Source organism: Sinocyclocheilus rhinocerous, unplaced genomic scaffold (genome assembly GCF_001515625.1).
Source record: "Sinocyclocheilus rhinocerous isolate Xijiao unplaced genomic scaffold, SAMN03320098_v1.1 scaffold1043, whole genome shotgun sequence".
NCBI lineage: Eukaryota > Metazoa > Chordata > Actinopteri > Cypriniformes > Cyprinidae > Sinocyclocheilus > Sinocyclocheilus rhinocerous.
The window spans coordinates 1,307,063-1,327,904 of NW_015642610.1; the positions used below are offsets into that span (position 1 = coordinate 1,307,063).

General features: G+C 35.9%; 2 protein-coding genes and 1 pseudogene across 2 annotated transcripts in view; all 3 read right to left on the minus strand.

Annotated features, from left to right (window-relative positions):
* The window catches only part of card9 (caspase recruitment domain family, member 9), an 8,173-nt gene extending 4,199 nt beyond the window's left edge, over positions 1-3,974 (minus strand). Inside the window, exons 1-5 of the mRNA XM_016573336.1 lie at positions 3,686-3,974; positions 3,382-3,519; positions 1,930-2,255; positions 763-942; positions 549-692 (exon numbers count right to left, since the gene is read on the minus strand). Coding sequence (XP_016428822.1) covers positions 549-692; positions 763-942; positions 1,930-2,255; positions 3,382-3,519; positions 3,686-3,887 — 990 coding nt within the window. The 5' untranslated portion in view covers positions 3,888-3,974. The remainder of the gene's footprint in view (positions 1-548; positions 693-762; positions 943-1,929; positions 2,256-3,381; positions 3,520-3,685) is intronic.
* A 440-nt stretch (positions 3,975-4,414) lies between these two features.
* On the minus strand, positions 4,415-15,752 carry LOC107756299 (snRNA-activating protein complex subunit 4-like). Its single transcript, XM_016573334.1, has 21 exons — positions 15,725-15,752; positions 15,483-15,626; positions 15,236-15,361; positions 15,081-15,159; positions 14,912-14,993; positions 14,620-14,721; positions 14,015-14,087; positions 13,741-13,905; positions 13,425-13,545; positions 12,989-13,095; positions 12,713-12,807; positions 12,468-12,562; positions 11,026-11,108; positions 10,436-10,933; positions 10,245-10,331; positions 9,842-9,989; positions 7,409-7,479; positions 7,255-7,320; positions 7,063-7,093; positions 4,806-6,916; positions 4,415-4,721 (listed from the first exon to the last, which is right to left on the minus strand). The coding sequence occupies exons 2-21, from the start codon at positions 15,561-15,563 to the stop codon at positions 4,599-4,601; spliced, it is 4,344 nt and encodes a 1,447-aa protein (XP_016428820.1). The 5' UTR covers positions 15,564-15,626; positions 15,725-15,752; the 3' UTR covers positions 4,415-4,598.
* A 1,993-nt stretch (positions 15,753-17,745) lies between these two features.
* Positions 17,746-20,338, minus strand: LOC107756252 (serologically defined colon cancer antigen 3 homolog; annotated as a pseudogene).
* Between the last annotated feature and the right edge of the window lie 504 nt (positions 20,339-20,842).

The window sequence follows — 20,842 nt, forward strand, 5'->3', positions numbered from 1 at the left end:
TCATATATAAAACACCTGTGATTCACAAATACTTAAGGAACTCGCATTCACATAAAGTAGCCTTGTTGACAAGTTTGGGTGAGTAAGGGCAAAACGCAGTACTTTCAGTGACCTGTAATAGGCAGTATCAGGTCTTTTGTAGCAGAAATAAACTGCTGCAGAAAAAGGTAGGTCCATGCAAAATGTAATGTGTAACTGCAACACTCATTTCAAATGTAGTGGAGTAAAGAGTACAGATACTCATTCAATAATGTAGTGAAGTAGAGAGTAAAAGTTGCTAATATCTTTGATACTCAGTACAACTACAAAGTACCCGAAAAGATACTCAAGTACAGTAACTAATTACATTTACTCCAATACTTTACACCTCTGCTGCAAAGCAACAAAATGTGATCATTTTAAATGGAGGTGATTCTTATCTATACCCACTGTACATTTATACATACAAATACACACACAAAAAACCCTCACAGTATGAAATGCATAATAAAAAATAAAGTAAAATTTACTTTGAATCCAGTCTGCATGTATTATTAAACACAGGCTACCTTATCACGCAGCTTTTCTGCATCATGTAGGTCTCTCCTTAGATTGTAGAGATCATTCACCAGCTCCTGGTATTGTGCCTGACTTTGTTGCTTGAATTCCTCTAATGACTGTGAATCAAGCTTTTCGTGCTCCAGAGTTTGGACCTGTGTCAATGAATTGTGTGTATTAGGCATTCTTGTTCATATATTGTTTAGTGTAGCCTAAGTGATTTACCTTGGAAGCACTTTCGAGCTCTTGTATACGAGCTGTAAGGAGATCATTTTCTCTCTGCATCTGCCAGATCAGCTCTGGACTTGGCCTCTGCTCCATGGCATTTTTCAAGGTTATTGTCTTTTTCCATTGGATCTTTGAGTCACTTTCTGCATTCATTAAGCTGTGTTTCAATTTCTCAATCTTATAGAAAGGACCAAAGAGGGGGAAAAGAAAATACACAAAGAGAAAAGATCAAATTTAAAGAGAAAAACAAAGAGAAAAGATCATAAAATTACATTTTAACAATATATGACTAGTGGCACTCATAGACATGCTACAGGGATGACGTATGTTTGTAGGCCAAAACTCAGAAAAGAGTTAGCATTTATAGCACTTACAGTTCTTTTACATTTACATTTCTTAAGTTCTTAAGTCAATAGGTTTTTTCGGGCGTTTGGCTAAATGCCTAAAATAAAGTCTGCAAGCACAAGCTCAAGATATTTTATAAAGATATTTTTTAAAGCATTTACTTTTCTTGAAAAAGGCTTTTGTTAACAAGTGGCTAAATGGGACTACAGAGGTTAGGGACATTAAAAGTCATCACAACGAATAGGAAAACTCATCTACTCACTAGTCCTCTTTTACCAAAGTCTTTGGTTTTTACAGCCTCATTATGTTCATAATCACGTTCTTGCAAACTATTCTAACTCAGACTTTCAGGGAAAATGTTTTTTAAATAAAGACTGAAAGAGCTGCCAGAACTGATGGTGGCTTTAACGTAATGCGACTGTGTTGTAATTTGTTTATAGCCTACATTTAGATTTTTACTGCTTGTGATTGCCTGCATTTAGGCTTCAAAATTCATAAAAATTGAGTTCATTTGTGAAGAGTATGATAAAACACTTAAGAATCATAAACTTTTGTTTGTTGCTGGTCACAGAGCTTATTTTCTGCAACAATTCAAAAGTCTAAAAAAATCCTATTAGGATCTTGTTGAGGGAACCAGGGAGATGTAACTTCCAGGTCGGCCTACAAAAAAACACAATCACTGCAGCACTCAATTACAATTATTACCATAACTGCAAATAAATAAATGCATTTAATTTCTTATTTCTATCATTAGATTTTGTTGTGAACTATGACCAGGACATGTTCTTGACAGGTTTTCCTGGTGGACTGACTGATCACCTCGAGCTGGAGGTCTCTGTTACACATGAGCGCGTAGTTCTTCTCCTCGCTTGATCGGGTCAAGTCGTGCATCAATCGGTAATTCTCGTCTCTTAGTTTACGCGCTTCCTCGCACATGCGCTCGCGCTCATCTCGGATGCGCTGCACGCGGCCCTGCTGTTTGTGCAGCTCACTCTCACACAGCTGCAGCTGGCGGATGGCGTCTAGCTGCTCCGCCGCCTGCGCAGACACTTCGAGTCGCTTCCTCCGTTCGTCCTGTGTGAGCTTCTGTAGGCGAGAGACCTCGCTCATGAGGAACTGAGTGAGGCCACATTCCCCGGCAGTGTCTGGGTGAACAGACAGAGAGTTCTATAAACCAGTTTCCATACAGACCCATGGCAGACAATATAGTCAACAGGCACAGCATTTCTAGCTATGCTTCTGGACTCTCAGTATAAAAGTATAAAAAGCAAAAATTGTTTCTCTAGCACAATATAATAACTTTCATTTAGAATATTATCTTAATATTAGTACATTTTATTAAACAGTTCGTTTGCAAATTCAGTCGAGAGAGTGGCCTTCCAACAGTACTGGGACTTGCAATGTTTGTGTCACTCTTTCCATACAGACTGTGTCAGTCTGGACATTTGTGGTGGGGACTTTTCAGAGACTCTTCTTGCAGTGTACATTGTTACACCTTTAGGTGGCAACAAGTGAGTGTCTTTAACAGTGATTTGTTAAATCATCCATTCAACAGATTAATTTAAAACAGCATACTTTCTGAGTAGGTACTTCTTCTGAAGTACTTTGCAGCTGTTAAAAAAACCATGTTCTATGAATGTGTGTAGTATGCAGTGCTGGGTAGATTACTTACAATTTGTAGTATGTTACTGATTACAAATTGCATGGTGAAAATTGTAGTTTGTAACATAATCCGGATTACACATTAGGTAATGTAGTTTGACTACTTTTTGATTCCTTTTAGATTACTTTTGACCTAACTCGTTTATCACATACAGTAGTGTGATAATGTTATTATTATATACCATAATGAAAAAAAAAAAAGAATATATATATATATATATTTCATTCTTTGTTTTCATTATCATGGGGTTCGTGAAAAAACTGTTCAAGTCACAACTGTTCATGAAAAGCTAATAATGAATGAAATCATAAAAATGTCAAAAGCTTGGGAAACCCTACATTACATGAACAAACATTAATAAACCTGAAAACATGAAATTTTATATCCTCTCTAAGGACCCCTTTTAGTACCTTCAGGGCCCCCTGGTTAAAAATCCTGTGGCAATATTTAACAAAGTCTGTTCTCCTTTGGCCTATGATGATAGCAGTTGTTAGAGCAATTATGATTTTTATTTGCATAAAAGGTGTGGCTAAGGTATTTTATGCTTAACATTTTTTTTTAAAAGGTATACAAATAAACTGATACGTAATAAAAAATGTACAGCTTACCAATAAGTACGGAGAAGACCCTAGCAGGCTCTTTGCCGGTGATTTTGCGGTATACATCTGGGTAGTCTAGCTCCAAACTCTCTAGAAATGCCTCATATCCTTTGAGGCCAGTTCTTTGTAATATGTCCAGCAGCACCCCTATAAGTGAATAAAAAGTCATTGCTGAACCATATCTAGATACCACTTAATATAAACGTATATTTAGAAAATAAGATAGAAAGCTTCAGATTATACAGTAACTATTTCTTTCAACAGTATTTAATGTTTTAAAACAGTTAAACTTTAGGTGGCCTAAAAAACTTACCAACTTTTCGGCGTCTGATAACCAGACTGGGGTCGTTGTAGATCTGTTCTTCATCCTCGCTGCTCAGCACTTTACACTGTCTCAAATAAGGTGTTATCCTTGAGGGCTCAATAGTCTTGATAAGAAGCATTCTGTAGTCTTCCAGCTGTGCCCAGCACTCATCATCCTCCTCCACCTCAAAACCCCCTGGGCCGTCAGACATGACTGACACTAGCTCTCTGTTGGCTTGAAAATAATTGTTTGATAGCAGGTTTTAAGGCTAAGCGCACGGTACACATTCAGCTGGTCTGTAAACTGAAAAAGGAAATTAAGTTCATTGAGTACTGCGGTGACATAAGTTCCCTTTTTCCAGTTGTCATATCAGTTTTTTTTTATTTTTATTTTTTTATTTCCCTCTATTTCACAACAAATTGTTGAGCCGCAATGCACTTTCGGTGGTATTTGGTCACAGAATGAGTCCATAAAGTTTTTGACATTTTCTGAAGAAAATGTATAGTCAACCATTATTAATATAAATGTATGATTTTTTTTTAAAAATTTCACAAACTTTTTGATTCAGGTGTGGGTTACACATTATGATCATGTAATATAAAAGCATAGAAAATTCAAATGCTTATAATACAAAAACACAAAGAACCAAACAATGACAACATTTCACAATTCTACAGAACAATTTATTCAAAAAGCAGTAACATCAACAAAATGAAAGTATATGATAATTCAGTGCAAACTTCTGAGTCTTATTCTTTCAAGAAAATTGTCAGGACACACTAAGTGTTCTTAAACAAAGCATATGGATGGAGTAAAAGAAATGAGTGCAATGAATATCTGACTGGTCCCTTTAACTCGAACGTTGAATTTTTTGTAGTGGTACACATTTCTACATTAATCTTGAACTGTACAAAATCTGAAGCTACTGGCATTCATTCAGCTGATGAACCTTATGTAACTCAACGTCGACTCCTTTTCTTTTTGTCCTGATTCCTGAGAAATGGTTTGCTGACGCTTCGTTTTCATTTGTGTTAAGCTCAGCCCTCTGAAAGATATAGAAAATGTATAAATTCTAAAATAAAATAAAAAAACAAAAACAAAGATTGATTCAATGTTATACACAACTTACGGTAGCTGGTGGTTGAATCCTTTTTTTTCTCTTTTGTAAATACAAGACCTCAGCATCATCACCATTGTTATCTGTAGGCAACTGACATTTCTCAGAAGGGTTTATAGTGGCCAAAAGGGCTGGTAAGGTAAAGCATGACAAGAAACGAGCCTTCAAAAGCAGGTATGCTGGATTTGAGGCAAACCTTTCAGCAATCATTTTGCGGATGGCAGCTACTTGATCTTCTTCCTCTCTGTAATTTTGATATTCATCTGGCAGGATATTCACTGCAGCTGCAAGCAGTGATTGTTTAACTTTGAGCAAAGAAGTCAGTGTTTCGATGCTGGCGGCAGACGGTGGAAGGTAAGGCAAAGACATCTCTAAATGAGGTAGTGGAATTCCACCTTTTCCATTCATCCAGTCATCTACTTCAGATGACTGCTCAGGGAATATCAAGTGGGGATTAAAGCTAACAACATCAGAGGGAATATCAGGAAGAGGGATCAATGGTTCACTTGATGTTATGATTTGAGGTACTTCTGATGGAGCCACAATTTGAGGTGGTGGAGCTGCAATCTGAGGTGATGAAGCCACAATCTGAGGAGGTGGAGCCACAATCCAAGGTGATGGAGCAACAATCCGAGTTGTTGGAGCCACAAACTGAGGTGATGGAGCCACAATCCGAGGTGAGGGAGCCACAATCCGAGGTGAGGGAGCCACAATCTGAGTTGGTGGAGCCACAATCCGAGGTGAAGGAGCCACAATCTGAGTTGGTGCAGCCACAATCCGAGGTGAGGTAGCCACAATCTGAGTTGGTGGAGCCACAATCCGAGGTGAAGGAGCCACAATCTGAGGTGACAGAGCCACAATCTGAGCTAATGGAGCCACAATATTAGGATATTGAGCTATAAACTGAGGTGAAGGAGCAATTGGTCGGAGCGGTCTTCTAGAAGTAGAAAGGGGGCTCAATATTGTGTCGGGCAAACTTTTCTGTTGGATGATGGTTGGCAGCTGAATAGTTCTTACAGGAACGCAGCCATTTTCATTAACACCAGGAGACTTTGCCACTGCAACATTATTTGTTGGCTTGGATGCGACTGGTGCACTAGCAAAAGGTGCCACAGTCAAGGGAACTGGAAGAACACTGAAAACAGCAGGAGATACTCTGGAACCAGTTGATGTAGATGTCTGATATTGCTTTACAATGGATTCATCAGAAGAGGAATCTGAGGAGTTCTTCATAGCTTCAATGTGTGAACCTTTCTGGTCCTCTTTAGGTGCTGGAGATAACATCTGAACACTATGTAGCACACTTTTGCTCTGTACTAAGGTCGAAGTAGGTGAAAGAGGCATATGGATGCCTTTGGGGCTAATGTTCACAGAGGAGGAAGTCTTTAGGGTATCTCTGGAGGCATTAGTGACTGAAGAACATATAAGGGCAGGATTGACAGAAGAAGCAGCAACAACCAGGGCAGATGATGATGGGTATAGATTGGTTGAGATACATGGATGAATACTGCTATTCAGGGGGGAAATGTTTGGCACAGTTAGTGTCTGGTTGCTTGGGATATTAGCAGAAAGTGGACCGGTTACTTGTACCAACTTGGTGGGGGCAAGAATCCAGTTTACTGGCTGCGTCTGCAATGTAATGGTCTGAAAAACAACATTCTGTTTGCCTTGGTTTCGTTTCAGCGACTTTTTTTTGCTACCTTTAGCTTTAGCTTCTTCCATTAGGGCTGGGACTTTCTCAGTAGGTTTGTGGATGCGTTTTGTAGATCTGTCGCTGTTTGAGTCCTCTACACTTGGTGATTTGGGGGTTGAGGCCATGACAGGTTGTGCAGGTGCTGTCTGCTGTATTAGTGGTAGAGGAATCTGTGATATAGCTTGTGGTGGTGACTGTGGTAGTAGAGATATTTTCTGTTTCGTAAGCATTAAAGGCTGCACTGCCCTCTGCTTGTTTGGCTGTGTAATGACAAGAGTTTTGGGATGAATCAAAGCAGGGGTTGTCATCTGCATGACTGGCTGCTGGGGAATGTTAAGAAGAACCGGCTGCAGGGGAGGTGGATGCTGAGGAGGTTCTGCAGGTTTCTTGTGCTCAGCTTTCTGTTTTGCCTCCTTAAGCATCGCTGACACTTTTTGAGGAGGAGCCAAATAACCATAGGAAGGAAACATTGACATTAAGCATGTTATGGCAGAAAGAATTGGAGCTCTTTGGATATGTGCATTATTTGTTATTATATTTCAAGACTTCAAAATGGATACATATAAACTGACATACCTGTTCTCGGTTTAGATTGAGCAATTGGCTTCTGGAAAAAGACAAGACAAGAGAGAACAACTGACAATACTGAGGGAACACTAATCTTCGAGGTATTACTTTCTTTAAAAAAATACTGCATATTCATATGCACATCAGCAACAACGTATGACAACTAGGCTAATTAACTTAAGATGCTGGATAGATAAATACCTTAATGTCGATCTTTTGCTGAATTTCAAAGACATTCTTGCAACCCTTGACATCTATTTGAAAAGCCTGTGTTAAGGAAATACAACCATGTGAAACACTGCCGTCTTTGTTTCTTTTATTTCATCGTAACGGTTGACAAAGTTATTAGGCTTACTTTGAGGAAAAATGAAAACACTGATGTTTTTGGAAGAGTGATGTCTGCTGCTTTCATTCCAACAATATCACCTATAAAATGATTATTGATGAATTATTGACCAAAAAATGCCTTGAATTACTCATAACTAGGTCCATATTGAATCTGCACACTAGAGTACTATAAACTAAACTGAACTTATTGCTTAAAGTCAATGTGAATTGTAGTTGCAACTCATTTTACTTCCACAGGGTTTCTGCAGGTTTTATAAAGGTCAATTTAAGACTTTTAAGACCTAGTAAAGAAATTTTAAGGAGTAAATTAAAAGAAACACAATGTCTCTCTTACACAATATGTAAAACAATGTTTTTCTTGTACATCTCTTACAATGCGTTCTCTAAATATAAATGTCTAGGGAGCTCACAATGAGTTGTATTAGCAGCACTTCAAAACCGATCTTCCAAGCTTCCAACCGATCTCCATTATTTTGTCATTCATTTTACAAAAAATAAAATAAAACAATAATAATAATTGCTTAAAGGGATAGTTCACCCAAAAATGAAAATTTGATGTGTATCTGCTTACCCCCAGAGCATCCAAGATGTAGGTGACTTTGTTTCTTCAGTAGAACACAAACGAAGATTTATTGGACCATTGACACTCCTAACTGAGATTGTAGACAGAGTGTCAATGGTCCATTTGAGAGATAGGTGGCGGTAATGCACTTATAAGTGCACCGGCTGTCGAGGACGCGCTCTGGACAGTTCAGACATTGCAGTGAATCAGAGGTAAAAAAAACGATATAAATACTGTTCAGTTTCTTGCACAGACCGATCGTTTCATGTCTTTACACATCAATGTATGGTCACGAGCCGCAGGGTTTAATTTGGTTTTGTTTGTGTATGTTTTTTTGACTAGTAATTTAGTTTGTTTTAGTAATTTAGTTTTTTTAAATATAGTTTTTATTCATTTTTATGTCCGCTTTAAAATATATTTTAAAATATAAAAAAAATTTTACACATACACACAGATATAGATATATGCATAAATTAATTAAATTTTGCCTAGTTTTGGTCAAATTTAAACCGATTTACATTTATTTTCCTCAACTATTTAGACACATCCATTTAAACTCAGGCATGATGGACATCCTCGGCAGAGTTGTGAGTGGCGCTCGACCCTCCTTCAGACAGACTCCTGGAGCATCAAGGTGCTTTAGGTACGAGGGTTTTTTCAAGGAGCGTCTGGAGCGGAAATGCCTCTGACAACATAAGACGGACGACCCACAGCCGCTGGCATTAGTTTGATAAGCTGTGGTCCGGTGGCTGCGGCGGGCCGAATAATTTATTGTGACTTCCACTCCATCCTCATTCTGGGACACCTTTCTGTGAATGCGCTGACAAGTCAATCTCTTGGCAATGCATTACTCAGCTGTTTTATCTTAAACCAGCAGCTCTCCTGTGGATGAACAGCCATATTTTAAACTCCAGTGTCTCATGAGAAGGTGCGGATGCATTGGAATGGCCGGGAGGGAGTGTGTGTGTGTGTGATGCATTAATGCTCTATTGATTCTCCTCTGCCCTTCATGTGAGCGTTCAGCGCTGAACTCCTCTGTGCTGAAGCTGTGAAGGGTTTCATTGACTGATCTCGTTGATAAGTTCATGTCATTGTCGGCTTGACAAAAATGGCCAGTTGTCTGTGGTGTTTGATGGATATGATATTCAGCACACATAAACATCAAATTTTAATTTTTGGGTGAACTATCCCTTTAAGGCTTGAATACCTCTGCTTCCAACCACTAGAACTAGAATGGAAATAACTTTTTGTTAACTTTTGTTTTCCAGTGCAAATGTCTGAAGAATCTTAAATCAAAATACATTTACTTACTTGGGTCCAGTTAAATTGATTTATGTTTAAAACATGAACAAATATCTGTCAGTGGGCTCAGATAAAATCAACTTTATTAAAATAAAAATTTTCATATATACTATTGACATATTTGTTCTTGTTTTAAGTATAAACTTAATTTTGTTAAATGTTTCAAGACTTTTTCATTTTACATTGGCATCTCAAGTAAATGTATCTTCAATTAAGTATGTTACATTTGCATTGGAAAGCTATTTTATTATAGATTTTTTTTTTTTGGAAAACAAAAACAGGAAGATATTAATTTTGGCAATGCATGCAACATTTAATGCAATGACTGCTCTGATGCGAGACCTTTTTTAAGGCTGTAAATTGTGCAAGGGCAAATTAAGACCTGCAGAAACCCTTCTTCAATAATGTGACATATTCTGGAGTGAAACAAGATATTTAACAAGAAAAAAAGAGGGCGAAACTTTATTCATCAGCAATTAGCTGTCTGATATGTGAGGCTGCTAAAACATTGCTTCAGTACCACAAAAACCCACAAATGTTTAGGTGTTTTGTCAGAAGTGAAACAAGGGTCTGTACCTTTGCAAAATGCATCTTCATTCGCTGGAGCAGGCAGGATCACATTACCAATCCACGGGGTGATGGCTTTAAGGAGGTCATTATTAAGGCTAGCCATGTCCTGAACCGGCCTTCTTTTCTTTATATTTATTGGACTTGTCATTTTCTCCTTTAGGTCATTTTGAAAGGAAAAATGCATACAATCAATGTAACGTAAGTGTATTATTTATTTAAAATAATATATTTTCTAAGTATGATATTATAAAGACAATACTGCCTTAACAGTCTTAAGTCTAAACAAGGCTATAGTTTTAAATCTTATTAGCTCTTAGAAAGTGGTAACTATTTTCTAATATACTTAAATAAATAATAATAATGTAATGGCCTTATAAATGTAACCAAGTATCATCTGTGTTAACCGTACCTTCTTAATTACAGATGCTCCCTTCCACTGTAAGAAGTGTTTAATATCACTCAGAGACACCTTGAGCATGGCCTTCTCATCGTCAGTCTGCATGCATGAAATGAAATTCATTTTTACACAGAAGCATTGCAGAACATATAAATAAAATAAAAAAACGGGTCTGACCTGAAAAGAGAAAGAAAACATCTTACCTGACTCTGCAAGACAGTAGGTTTTAAACCTACATAAGTTCTTTCCACGTTTCCAAAGCGGTTCAGGACAGTATTGCGCACGAAACTGAGCATGACTTTTGGACATTTGCTCTTCTGTGATCGAATGCGGCCGAAGACAGATTTTTTAGTGGATTCTTCTAGCTCATCCTCGATGGTAGGAGGACAGACCCACACAGTCCTGACAGTTCCTAGAGAATGAACCACTGTGTTTGCATTTACAGGTATCCATTCCTTCATATCTGGCTGTACGTAGTCCTTTCGTGGTATTTCCCGATTTTGTGGTATTTCCAGATCTTTGGGAACATCTGATTCAACATCACTGTCCATATTATTTATCTGGTTTTCGTCCTCGGAGCTGGTGATCATCTCTTGTTTAATGTTTTTTTTCAATACTTTTTGTCTTTTTCTTTTTCCTGGCACTGTTGTTGGCCTCCTTTTTCTTTTTATGCCTTTACTCTGATGCTCTTTACTTGTACTCTGAAGAAAAACAACAACAACAAAATGTTTATGTTTATTTATGATATTTAATCTTCTTGAAGGATGCAAGATATACTGAAGAATGAACTTACAGCTTGTGTTAGTAATTTCCACTTGTGTAGGCATTGGCAGTCAATCCGGTTTGGGATCTCTGAGGCAATCTTACTCCACTTGCCTGGAAAATAATGAGCACATGTGCCCAAACATTTTAATACGATGGGCCAAAAATCAAACTTGACTGAGGACCATTGCCCAAAAAAAGTAAAATTGAAAATAAAAATTTAAATAATGAATCAAAAATGTAACAAATGTTTTTTTTTTTAATTTGTTAAAAAAATTTAAACAAAAATATACATTACAAATGAAGATATATTTCAATGGCATTTTTAAAAAACCTTTCCCCTGCTCTTGTGATATAGCATCACAGGCCAAATCAAAGGTCATCACAGGCCAACTTTTTCCCCGCAGGCCCTGGTTTGGGCATCTCTGATCTAGAGTCATTAGAATACAGTATGGATAGACTTTGGTCTGAAAAACAGCCAATACAAGTGGATAGAGTTTTTTTTGAAGGCTGAGACAGTGTCTACATTGAAAATGACCATCTTGAGGTTGTCTGTGCTAAAATACAAGTGCCAAAGCTGCATGTCACTTCACAATGTTTGCACTAACCATGAAACTATGAGCTGTGAGCAAAAGTAAAATGAAAATAAAATCTGTTGGTTTAAGAATTTTTGCATGTAATTTCAAGAAGTTGAACAGTTTTATACCTTTTGTTAGATTTTCTCCATATATGGTTAAAATCAAAACAACAAAATGCTTTCAATGTCATGACGAATCATCTCCTCTCTAAAGTAACATCATGAGTTGGCCTTGACATAATGGTCATTAGTTATTTAAATACACTAAGAGTGTTATTTAGAGTTTTTCATGTTTTTAAAGTCTCTTATGCTCACCAAGGCTGTATATATTTGATCAAAAATACAGTAAAACAGTAGTTTTATAAAATATTTTTATTTGATTGTTCCCTTGAAATTGTAATTGTGATTATTATTTACGATTATCACAATTTACAGTGAATGTTTGAATAGCTTTATACCATTGTTTGAAGCAACTGCATGCTATATTAATTTATATGAAAATAAGCACGTTGAAAACACTCTTCCTGAAAAAACGTATTGCTTTTCAAAAGCATTAAGACTCAAATGCCAACTACACATTGGTTTGGTTTCTTCTTTAAATTAAAAAAAGTAAAAATATGCATGTTATTATAATGTTATTCAAAAACTAAAATTAAAACAATGGAAAAACCCTTAAGAAAATAAACACACATCTTAAGCATGCAGAATAATGTAAGTGGACTTTTTTTTTTTTTTTTACATAAATGTGGCATCCGTAATTATAATCACGATTAGAAATTTGATTAATTGTGCAGCCCTAATTTAAATGGATGCTGGATGTTGTTTCTGCCTATTTGAAGACTTATTAACGCTAATTTATTGAGATAGCGATAGTTCATTCCAAAGATTTCACTTACCAACGCCATATTTCTCAACCTTTTCTTTTAGTAGTTCCACCTCCTCTTTGCTCCAAGGACCCTTTTTCACATTTTCCTGAAGACAATCCAAATACCTAAGATGCAAAAATGTTCATATTTACGTATCTAGCACTAGTCAATCCAGCCAGATTGATTTGGGTGTTGAAATGATTTCAGGGATGTTATTATGAAACATTAGTTGCAGAGCATACATTTACTTTTGTCTGAAATGTGTCATACTATACCTGTCACGACAAGCACCGTCGGTCCTGCCTGGCACTTCCAATCTGATTTTTCCCCATTCTTTGGTGCCATATTTTGCGACAGCATTCCGCAACAACTGATATGAAAGCAGTTAGTCAAATTAGTGAACTTGATTAGTCAAATTTGGCATGTGGCATGCAACAGATTTTAAAACATTGTGTCTTCACTGACAAAATATGGTACAAAAGCAATGCATTAAATCAGTTTCTCATTTATTGTAAGAGAGCACAATATACAAAAGTAATTAAGCTCCATACTTGGTCCTCCTCTTTGGACCAGGGGCCTTTCTTTAAAGAAGGATCCAAAACGGACGTCCAGCGATATGCCAGCTGTGATCCATCACGGCCCTCCATGAAGTATGACACTGTGGAGATAATAAATAATACAAATATATAGCCCCTATGATACATACTTGTTTCCAAAACACAATTGAAGTAAATGGAATCTATAAATGAAACCTGTCATAAAGGACATATTCTTGCATTTAAAACAAATTCTTAAAAAAAATACTATTTTTAAAAGTGCAGTCAGATGCAAGAACACATTGTGTGTGATCAATCCCTTGTTGTTCCCTTATTGTTATTTTATTTTGAATTTGGCTTATCCAAGCTGATTTCAGAGTCAGAATGATCTGTTTCAGAAACAAATGTGCAACATTCAGTACAAGAGCTCAAGAAGACCCAAATGTCTCACTCTGTATGTAAGGAATGAAGTTGCCAATTCTCATTTTTTCAACCAGTTTTCTGAGGATCTCATCTTCCACTTTTGTCCATTCTTTCCTTCTGAAGGTCTTTGAAATGTAGCGCTGGTAAGTCTGGAAGCACATGAAAGCCGTTCTGTTTGTCTGGAAAAAACAGATATATATAAATATATATATATAATATCCGTCAAAGTATACATATACATATATGAGGTGAAGGTAGTATTGTTAAACATATTAAAAACCTTATTAAATAGCATGTTAACATTAGCAGCTGTTTTGAAAGTGCATGAATTTCTCTACCCTTACCCCAAGAGCCTCTGCGATTTTGTCCCAATGGCAGCAATTGTACTCTTCTACAATTCCTTTCAGTTTAACAATCTCGTCCCGTTTCCATACTGACTTGTCAATGGAGGGGTGTAAATAGTTCTGCCAGAACCTGTTCAAATCCTCAGCCTGTCGCAACGCTTCAAACTATCAAACACAAACAAGTTCTTTCATACTTTTGAAATGGAAAACTGATGTTATAAGACAGAACTAGATTTATTTGGATGCATCTTAATAAAATAACTACATAACTTACATCAATATTTGATATTTTCTCCCAGTCATGATCGTCATGGCGATTACCCAGCAGCTGATCGTCTTTCAGGGCACTGATGATATTATAAAGTTTGATTACACATTTTATTGCACACTAAGCACACAACCATTCAAAAGTTTGGGGGTCTGTAAGATTTTTTTTACTGCTTTTGAAAGAAGTCACTTATGCTCCCCAAGGCTGCTTTTACAGTATTTGATCAAAATACAGTAAAACAGTAATACTGAGAAATACTATTATAATTTTTCTGTGTTTTCTATGTGAATATATTTTTAAATCCAATTTATTCAAGTGATGGCAAAGCCGAATTTTCAGCAGCCATTGCTCTAGTATTCAGTGCCACAAGATCCTTCAAAAATCATTCTAATATGCTGATTCGATGTTCAAGAAACATTTCTGATTATTATCACCGTTGAAAACAGTTGTGCTGCTTAATATGCATTTTTTTAGGATCGTTTGACAAATAGGAATTTCAAAAGAACAGCATTTATTTGAAATAGAAATCTTTTGTAACATTATAACTGCATAGAATTCTTTCAATAAATAAATAAATAACTCTAATCTTAAGGTGCTTAAAATACCTGTACCTTATTTCTACAATTTCTTTCTCAATTAAATCTATTTGTTTTTTCAGTTCTTCTTTTCCCTCATCAGCAGCTCTAGACATCTTGGCACTCAGATAGTCCAGCCTATGAAAACAAATGAAACATCTCAAACTCTCAAAATGTCTAAAAACGGCCATTTTCTACAAAAATACACACATACTTAAATTTACTGAGAAAGCAAACTTGCATTTCTAAATGCACAACTTTTTTTTGTATCGAAATAGAACAGACAGGGCAGATATTTAGGTTTGGTTTTCCTTTTTCCAGAACTCACTTGGATAATTTGGGTTGTAGCATCCGTTTCATAGTGTCTTTGGCGACTGCATTGGTCAGCAAAGTTTTCTGCCAACCGTCCCCTGAAAGAAATAACCAGCATTTTATTTTTATTAAAAAATCACTTAGATACAAGTAATAAAAAGCAAGCATGCTGTCACAAAACATACATCTTTTTATTTTCAGCTCATCAATGGGTCTGGTACCATGACTCAGCCTTGCTTTGGTTTCTTCATTTGCTGGAGGGCCCTAGAAGCAAACAAAAGAAAAAATAATATGCAAATAAACAATAATAATAATTCTGGGATGCAAGATCATAACATACCAGACCGGTGAGTTTGTCTTTGAAGTAAGGCTTCATGAAGTATCCAAGAAATTGTTTCTGAGGGGGAATTCCTGGTAAGGAGGAGCTAGAAGCGCTTGGACCAGAGATCTGGGCCTCAATCTCTTTCTGTGGAGGTACAGTTTAAAATAAAAGGCTTTAAAATGGTTCTGCTGTAATTAAACTCATGCAATCGGGCGGCATGAAGACTCTGTTTCAATGAACTCCAGCCCTGATGTTTGTTGTTCACCTGCTGCTGTTGGTTCTCATTGAGGAGTTGTTCCAGCTCAGCTAGTTTCTCTTTCAACACCTCCTGATAGACCAAATTCATCTGCAGGCAAGTCTCCACATTTTGAGGAAGATCCAACTCATCATCATCACTGTCTTCATAACTCTAATGAGAGCAGAACAATACCGTATTATAAGCATTTTAAAACAATAATGGGAAAATATAATATAAGCATATATCAAAGAAACAAAATGGTAACTCACAGAATCAGTGTCATGTTCACTCTCTGTTTTGCAAAAAAAAAAAAAAAAAACAAACAATTCCATAACCTTTCCATCACCATTCCAGTCATTTGGGAATGGTGGGTAAAGATTTCATCAAAACAAATTTAGATCACTAGTGAATCATTCAGAAAGTTTTGTGAACAAAATTTGGATCTAAAAGAATTATTCACTTATGATTTAACTTGATTCACTTAATTCACTCACTGGTAAATTAGTGCAATGGGATGCCCAAAAGACAGAGGAGAGACGGGCATCTCTCTCACAGATAGGAGACATTGACTTACCATCACTGCTGCTGTCAGATGACAGAAGGTTTATACTGCTGTCTGCACCCAGAGTACTCTCAAGAGCCAAAATCTCCCTCTGGATTTTATCCCTTTTCTCAAGTAACTCATTCGATTCCATGTTAGACAAGGTGAAACCTGAAAACATTTTACAGGTTACCGAGTTACAACATTGTACACTTTGCCAATGTGATCTTACTCATTTGCAGGAGTGTAAAGTACATATATATTATTTTATATTCATATTTAATATTAATATTATTTAGGGCATATTTCACTGGTCTAAAGAATTTCCTATAATTACAAAACAAAGTCTATTTTATTCTCTCCTGTGAATTTTAGTTTTACTTCCCATAAAACAGCAAATGAAACCACTATCATTTGATCATGCATCATTTTGAATCTACAGCAATGTTTTCACCAAAGATGGACTACAGCTGAATTTAAAATGTAAAAAAAAAAAAATTACATATAAAGTGTTTGTTACATATTTAAAACACTGAGAAAATTTAAAAGGTTGGTTTACAAAGTCTCTTGATTTCATTTTACATACAGTTCTCAAGTCCAATGAAATGTAGATGTTTTTTTTTTTTATTATTAATATATTTTTTTTACTTTCACTCATGTGTGTGTTTGGTTAGATAATAGATGTTTAGGTGAGTAATTTATTTTCTTTTGATTCAGTACCTACTTTCTCTATTTTTACCTGTAATGTTTCACGTCTACTCAAATGCAATGCTGTAGAAATAAACAATAAAGCTTTAAACAAATACATTAAAACCCTCTATATTCAATATACAATAAAAACTAGTCACTTCTAGACCACAAAGCAGAAAACACAAGTACATGAGTATTTGGCAAAGGTAACAAACGAACAAAATATCTAACTTTAGTTGTCTGTCTGTGCAGTGCGGACATGTACTTACATTAGTTTCCTTTAATGGATCGTGCTGCTGTGAGCTTCAATATTGCAGCTCTTCTATCAAAACAACACAACAAAAACACCTGCTGGATCCTGCAGCATCACTGCACTTTTGTCCCACTCAAATCTTACGGGACAGCAGCATGTTTACAAAGAGTGCACTTAGCGACTCTGCAAACTAGATTTACACTTATTGCACAATAACTCAAAGTCGTTGCTTTTAATTGCTGTTTGCAAACAAAGATTTACATAAATCGTACTTTAACTGTCAATAATAATTCTTCCCTGGTAAAACTACTCTACGCTCATGTAACGTCATGTGTGTACACACGTGAAGCGCGCGTCAATAGAGCGTCATCTTCACCGACACTTCATAATAAAAGTCCCGGCGCCTCTCAGCTATTAAAGAATTAGAAGAATGTTTTAATATGTTCATTACTACGTTAATTAATGAACATTAAATTTATACTTACTGCTTTAATATTTAGCATAGATATTGTATATGTTAAAAAATAGATAAATAAAACGGTTTTAGCATCTATTAAATGTTAATGTAATGATTTAGAGATACTAATTGTTAAATTCTCAATCAACAACAAGACCACGTGACTGAAATAATCTTCTTTATTAAGGCAATAAAGAGCATTCTGAATATAAGGCACATCATCCAATGTTGATTAGTAAAGTATTTTTAAATAAACAAATGCTTAAAATGCTGTAAATTTAAAACAGCAGAAATATACAAATGTGTTTAAGTTATATATCAAAATATAATCAAGAATCAAAATCTGGTAAATAATGTGCAATAGAATTTTAAGAAGGGACTTGACTCATTGTTTAACAAAAGTGCAAAACGTTTTTGAAAATATTGTTTTCCACATACACTCCTACAATACAGATCTTTGATTTTGGTGAGAGAATCCAAGACACTATTTGGTACACTTAAGTGTTTATATGCTTAAGTTCCTGCTAGAGCTTAATTTGATCATCATATTGCCCATCACACCTCATTTTGTTATTTCATAAAACCTAAACATGATGCTAATGAAGTGGATGAACAAAATAAATAATGATGTACCACGGTCTAAATGCAGTGAGTCTATAGTGTACGGAACATGATGTTTGCAGAAAAAACTTAATCATGAATCTCTGTGATCTTGTCAATAGATGTCAATAACTGGGAAACAAAACAGAGTGTCTCTCTTCCTGACAGCAACTGCCTGTAAAAATACAAAACACATTCAGTGCAATGATATATTAATTTAATTTATTTACATTTCTGATAATTATTAAATGATTGTAGAAAAGCACAATAAAAAGTAATGGTCGTTGTTAATCATACTTGATAGAAGTCTCTGCATCTTGAGCTGCTTTGTTAAGGTACTCAGAGGCCACTTGTGCATTGTGTCTCATTGTAGTTAAGGCTGTAGTTTCTCCATATCTTAGCCTCTCATTTTCACTTTTATATCCTTCAAGCTGGCCCTGAGAAGAAAACATAAAAAATAAACACGATGGAGTTTTAATCTGAACAATAACAGAAGTGAAATAGATATCTTGATTACAAATTCATATTATACAGTAGTATATAGCTGTATTACATTATATATGTACCATTACATATAGAGTGCTTGTTATAAGTGTGCTTGTGCATATGGAAAGAAGTCAAACCTGGAGTTGTTGTATCTCGTTTCAATTTTGAAATACTATTTTCAGCTTTGACTGCTCGCTTCTGTATTGGATAAAACAGAATTTTAATTTCTTAAATGCAGTAAATAAAACATTTTAAAGATCTTTACACCAAAAAAGATAAAAAAAAGGTTTAATTTATTAAACCTTAATAAAAAATCTGTCATGAATGATAGCACAATGCTTAATACCGTCATTAACTGAAGGTTTTGTTCTACTGACTGCACCATTGTCTCCAAAGCCTTAGCCTCTCTCTCCTCCTGTAATTTCTTGCTGTGCAACTCATCAGTCAGTTGTTTGATCCTATTACAATCGGAAGGTTTAATTATGAGAAATCATCTAAAAACTACACAGCAGCAATACATATAAACTTCAGTCCATTAAAGGAATGGTTCACCAAAAAAATGAAAATTTGCTTAATATTTACTCTTAGGCCATACAAGATGTAGACGAGTTTGTTTCTTCATGGACTGGAGTCGTGTAGATCACTTATGAATTATTGTGATGTTTTTATCAGCTTTTTGAACTCTCATTCTCACGGCACCCATTCACTGCAGAGGATCCATTAGCAAGTGATGTAATGCTAAATTTCTCCAAATCTTTTCCGATGAAGAAACAAACTCATCTACATCTTGGATGGCTTGAAGGAGAATACATTTTTATTTTTGGGCAAGCAATTCTTTAATTACCTCAAAAGAATTGTAATTATTTGTTATTTTACATTCAGTAATGTAACATATTATTTGTGTAAATAGCCTACCTTTTGGAGTCAGATTCTGACCTTCTAAGGAGTTATTTGACTTGCTTTCTGAGTAGGGAATTCTCTTCTCTGAGCTAAAACCCATGAAACAAAAACACCTCAAGAAATTTACATTTTTGAAAAGCAGCATTACACCAATTATAATATAACAATTGGCTCATATATATCCAAAACCTCACACCTTTCTCAATTCACACAACATACCTGTTGGGGATTCTTTGTGCCATTTTCAGCATTACTCCTCTTAGGATGGATGGAAATGTCAATCACTGAAGTCTCTTCATCACCTTCATAGCTTCCTGTGCTTCTTCTAGCTAAGTGGTCCTTTGGCAGGAAGTCAGAATCACCCAGTTCCCATGCAGTTACATTTGCTTCCCTCTCATGACTGCTCAGAGATGATTGCTCAGAGTAAGCGCTGAGGTCTAAAGTGCCACATAGATCGAAGTCTTGAGAACCATCAAGGGCTGATGGGTGGCAGCTTTCAATCCACGTCTCCTCAGGTTCGTTTTCAGAAGGCTGACAGAGCACAGAGGGGTCTGTGAAGAAAGGCCCCTTCGTGGCAAAACTTTAAAGGGACATTAAAGTAGGGACGTCAGTCAAAAGTCATATCATCTACTTAAACCTTAAAATCTTTGTCATGTTGTTTGTTTCTCACCTCTTTGGCTTCTGTAGGACAGGGCTGCTGGTTCTTGTTTCTGATGAACTCCTTGAAAGAAAATGGATTCAGCGCATCTTGCTTTGGCTCATCTGAGAGTTCATTTGTACATGCGCACAAAAGACATTAAAAATGAAGATTTCAAGCCCAGAATGCTCTAATACATATTCAAGACAGGCAGCTAGTGCTGCTTTATTATCATGTTGCATTATAGAAAGAGGAAAAGACAAGCAGGTTGACACGTACCATCTTCAATGATGAGATTTTTCGTCTCGTGTTTAGACATGTTAACTTACAGAATCAACTTAACCAGATACGTAAACTATCCAGCAGACTGTAATTGCTAAATCCTTGAGCTCAACATTACACGGTCAGTAGGAGAGGAAAAGCGATGAAGTACAGCAGAAAGTAAAATGTATTCCCAGTAAATGTTTCGTTTAATTATTGTCAATGTCAAATATTATGTCATAAACCATAATTCATTACTGTATTTTACAAACAGTACTAATCTCCTGCAATTCTAATGTCTCTGCTTCTGTATGGCAGAGAGCAGTTTTTCTACAGGGAACATGTGTCAGATCGCCACCTATCGAGGTGGAAGATACAAGTTTACAGATCGGAGAGATGGTTGATGTTTAGTTATGGGAAATGCTGACTATGCTGTTGTTGCATATTAAATGACAAAAAGATATTCATTTTGATTATTCTGATATAGCAAAACATTTATAGTGTATTCCATATTTTTAAACCAACAGTTTATCGGATATAATATTAATTAAATAATAACTAA

What these genes read in the sequence shown, in the direction of transcription:
- LOC107756299 (XM_016573334.1), bottom strand. Translation starts at nt 15,563, where the DNA reads ATGAATTTGGTCTATCAGGAGGTGTTGAAAGAGAAACTAGCTGAGCTG. An exon ending in ATGAGAACCAACAGCAGCAG is followed by an intron (nt 15,362 to 15,482) that starts GTGAACAACAAA and finishes GTACCTCCACAG; the next exon opens with AAAGAGATTGAGGCCCAGAT. An exon ending in CTTCATTCCTTACATACAGA is followed by an intron (nt 13,096 to 13,424) that starts GTGAGACATTTG and finishes TTATCTCCACAG; the next exon opens with TGTCATACTTCATGGAGGGC.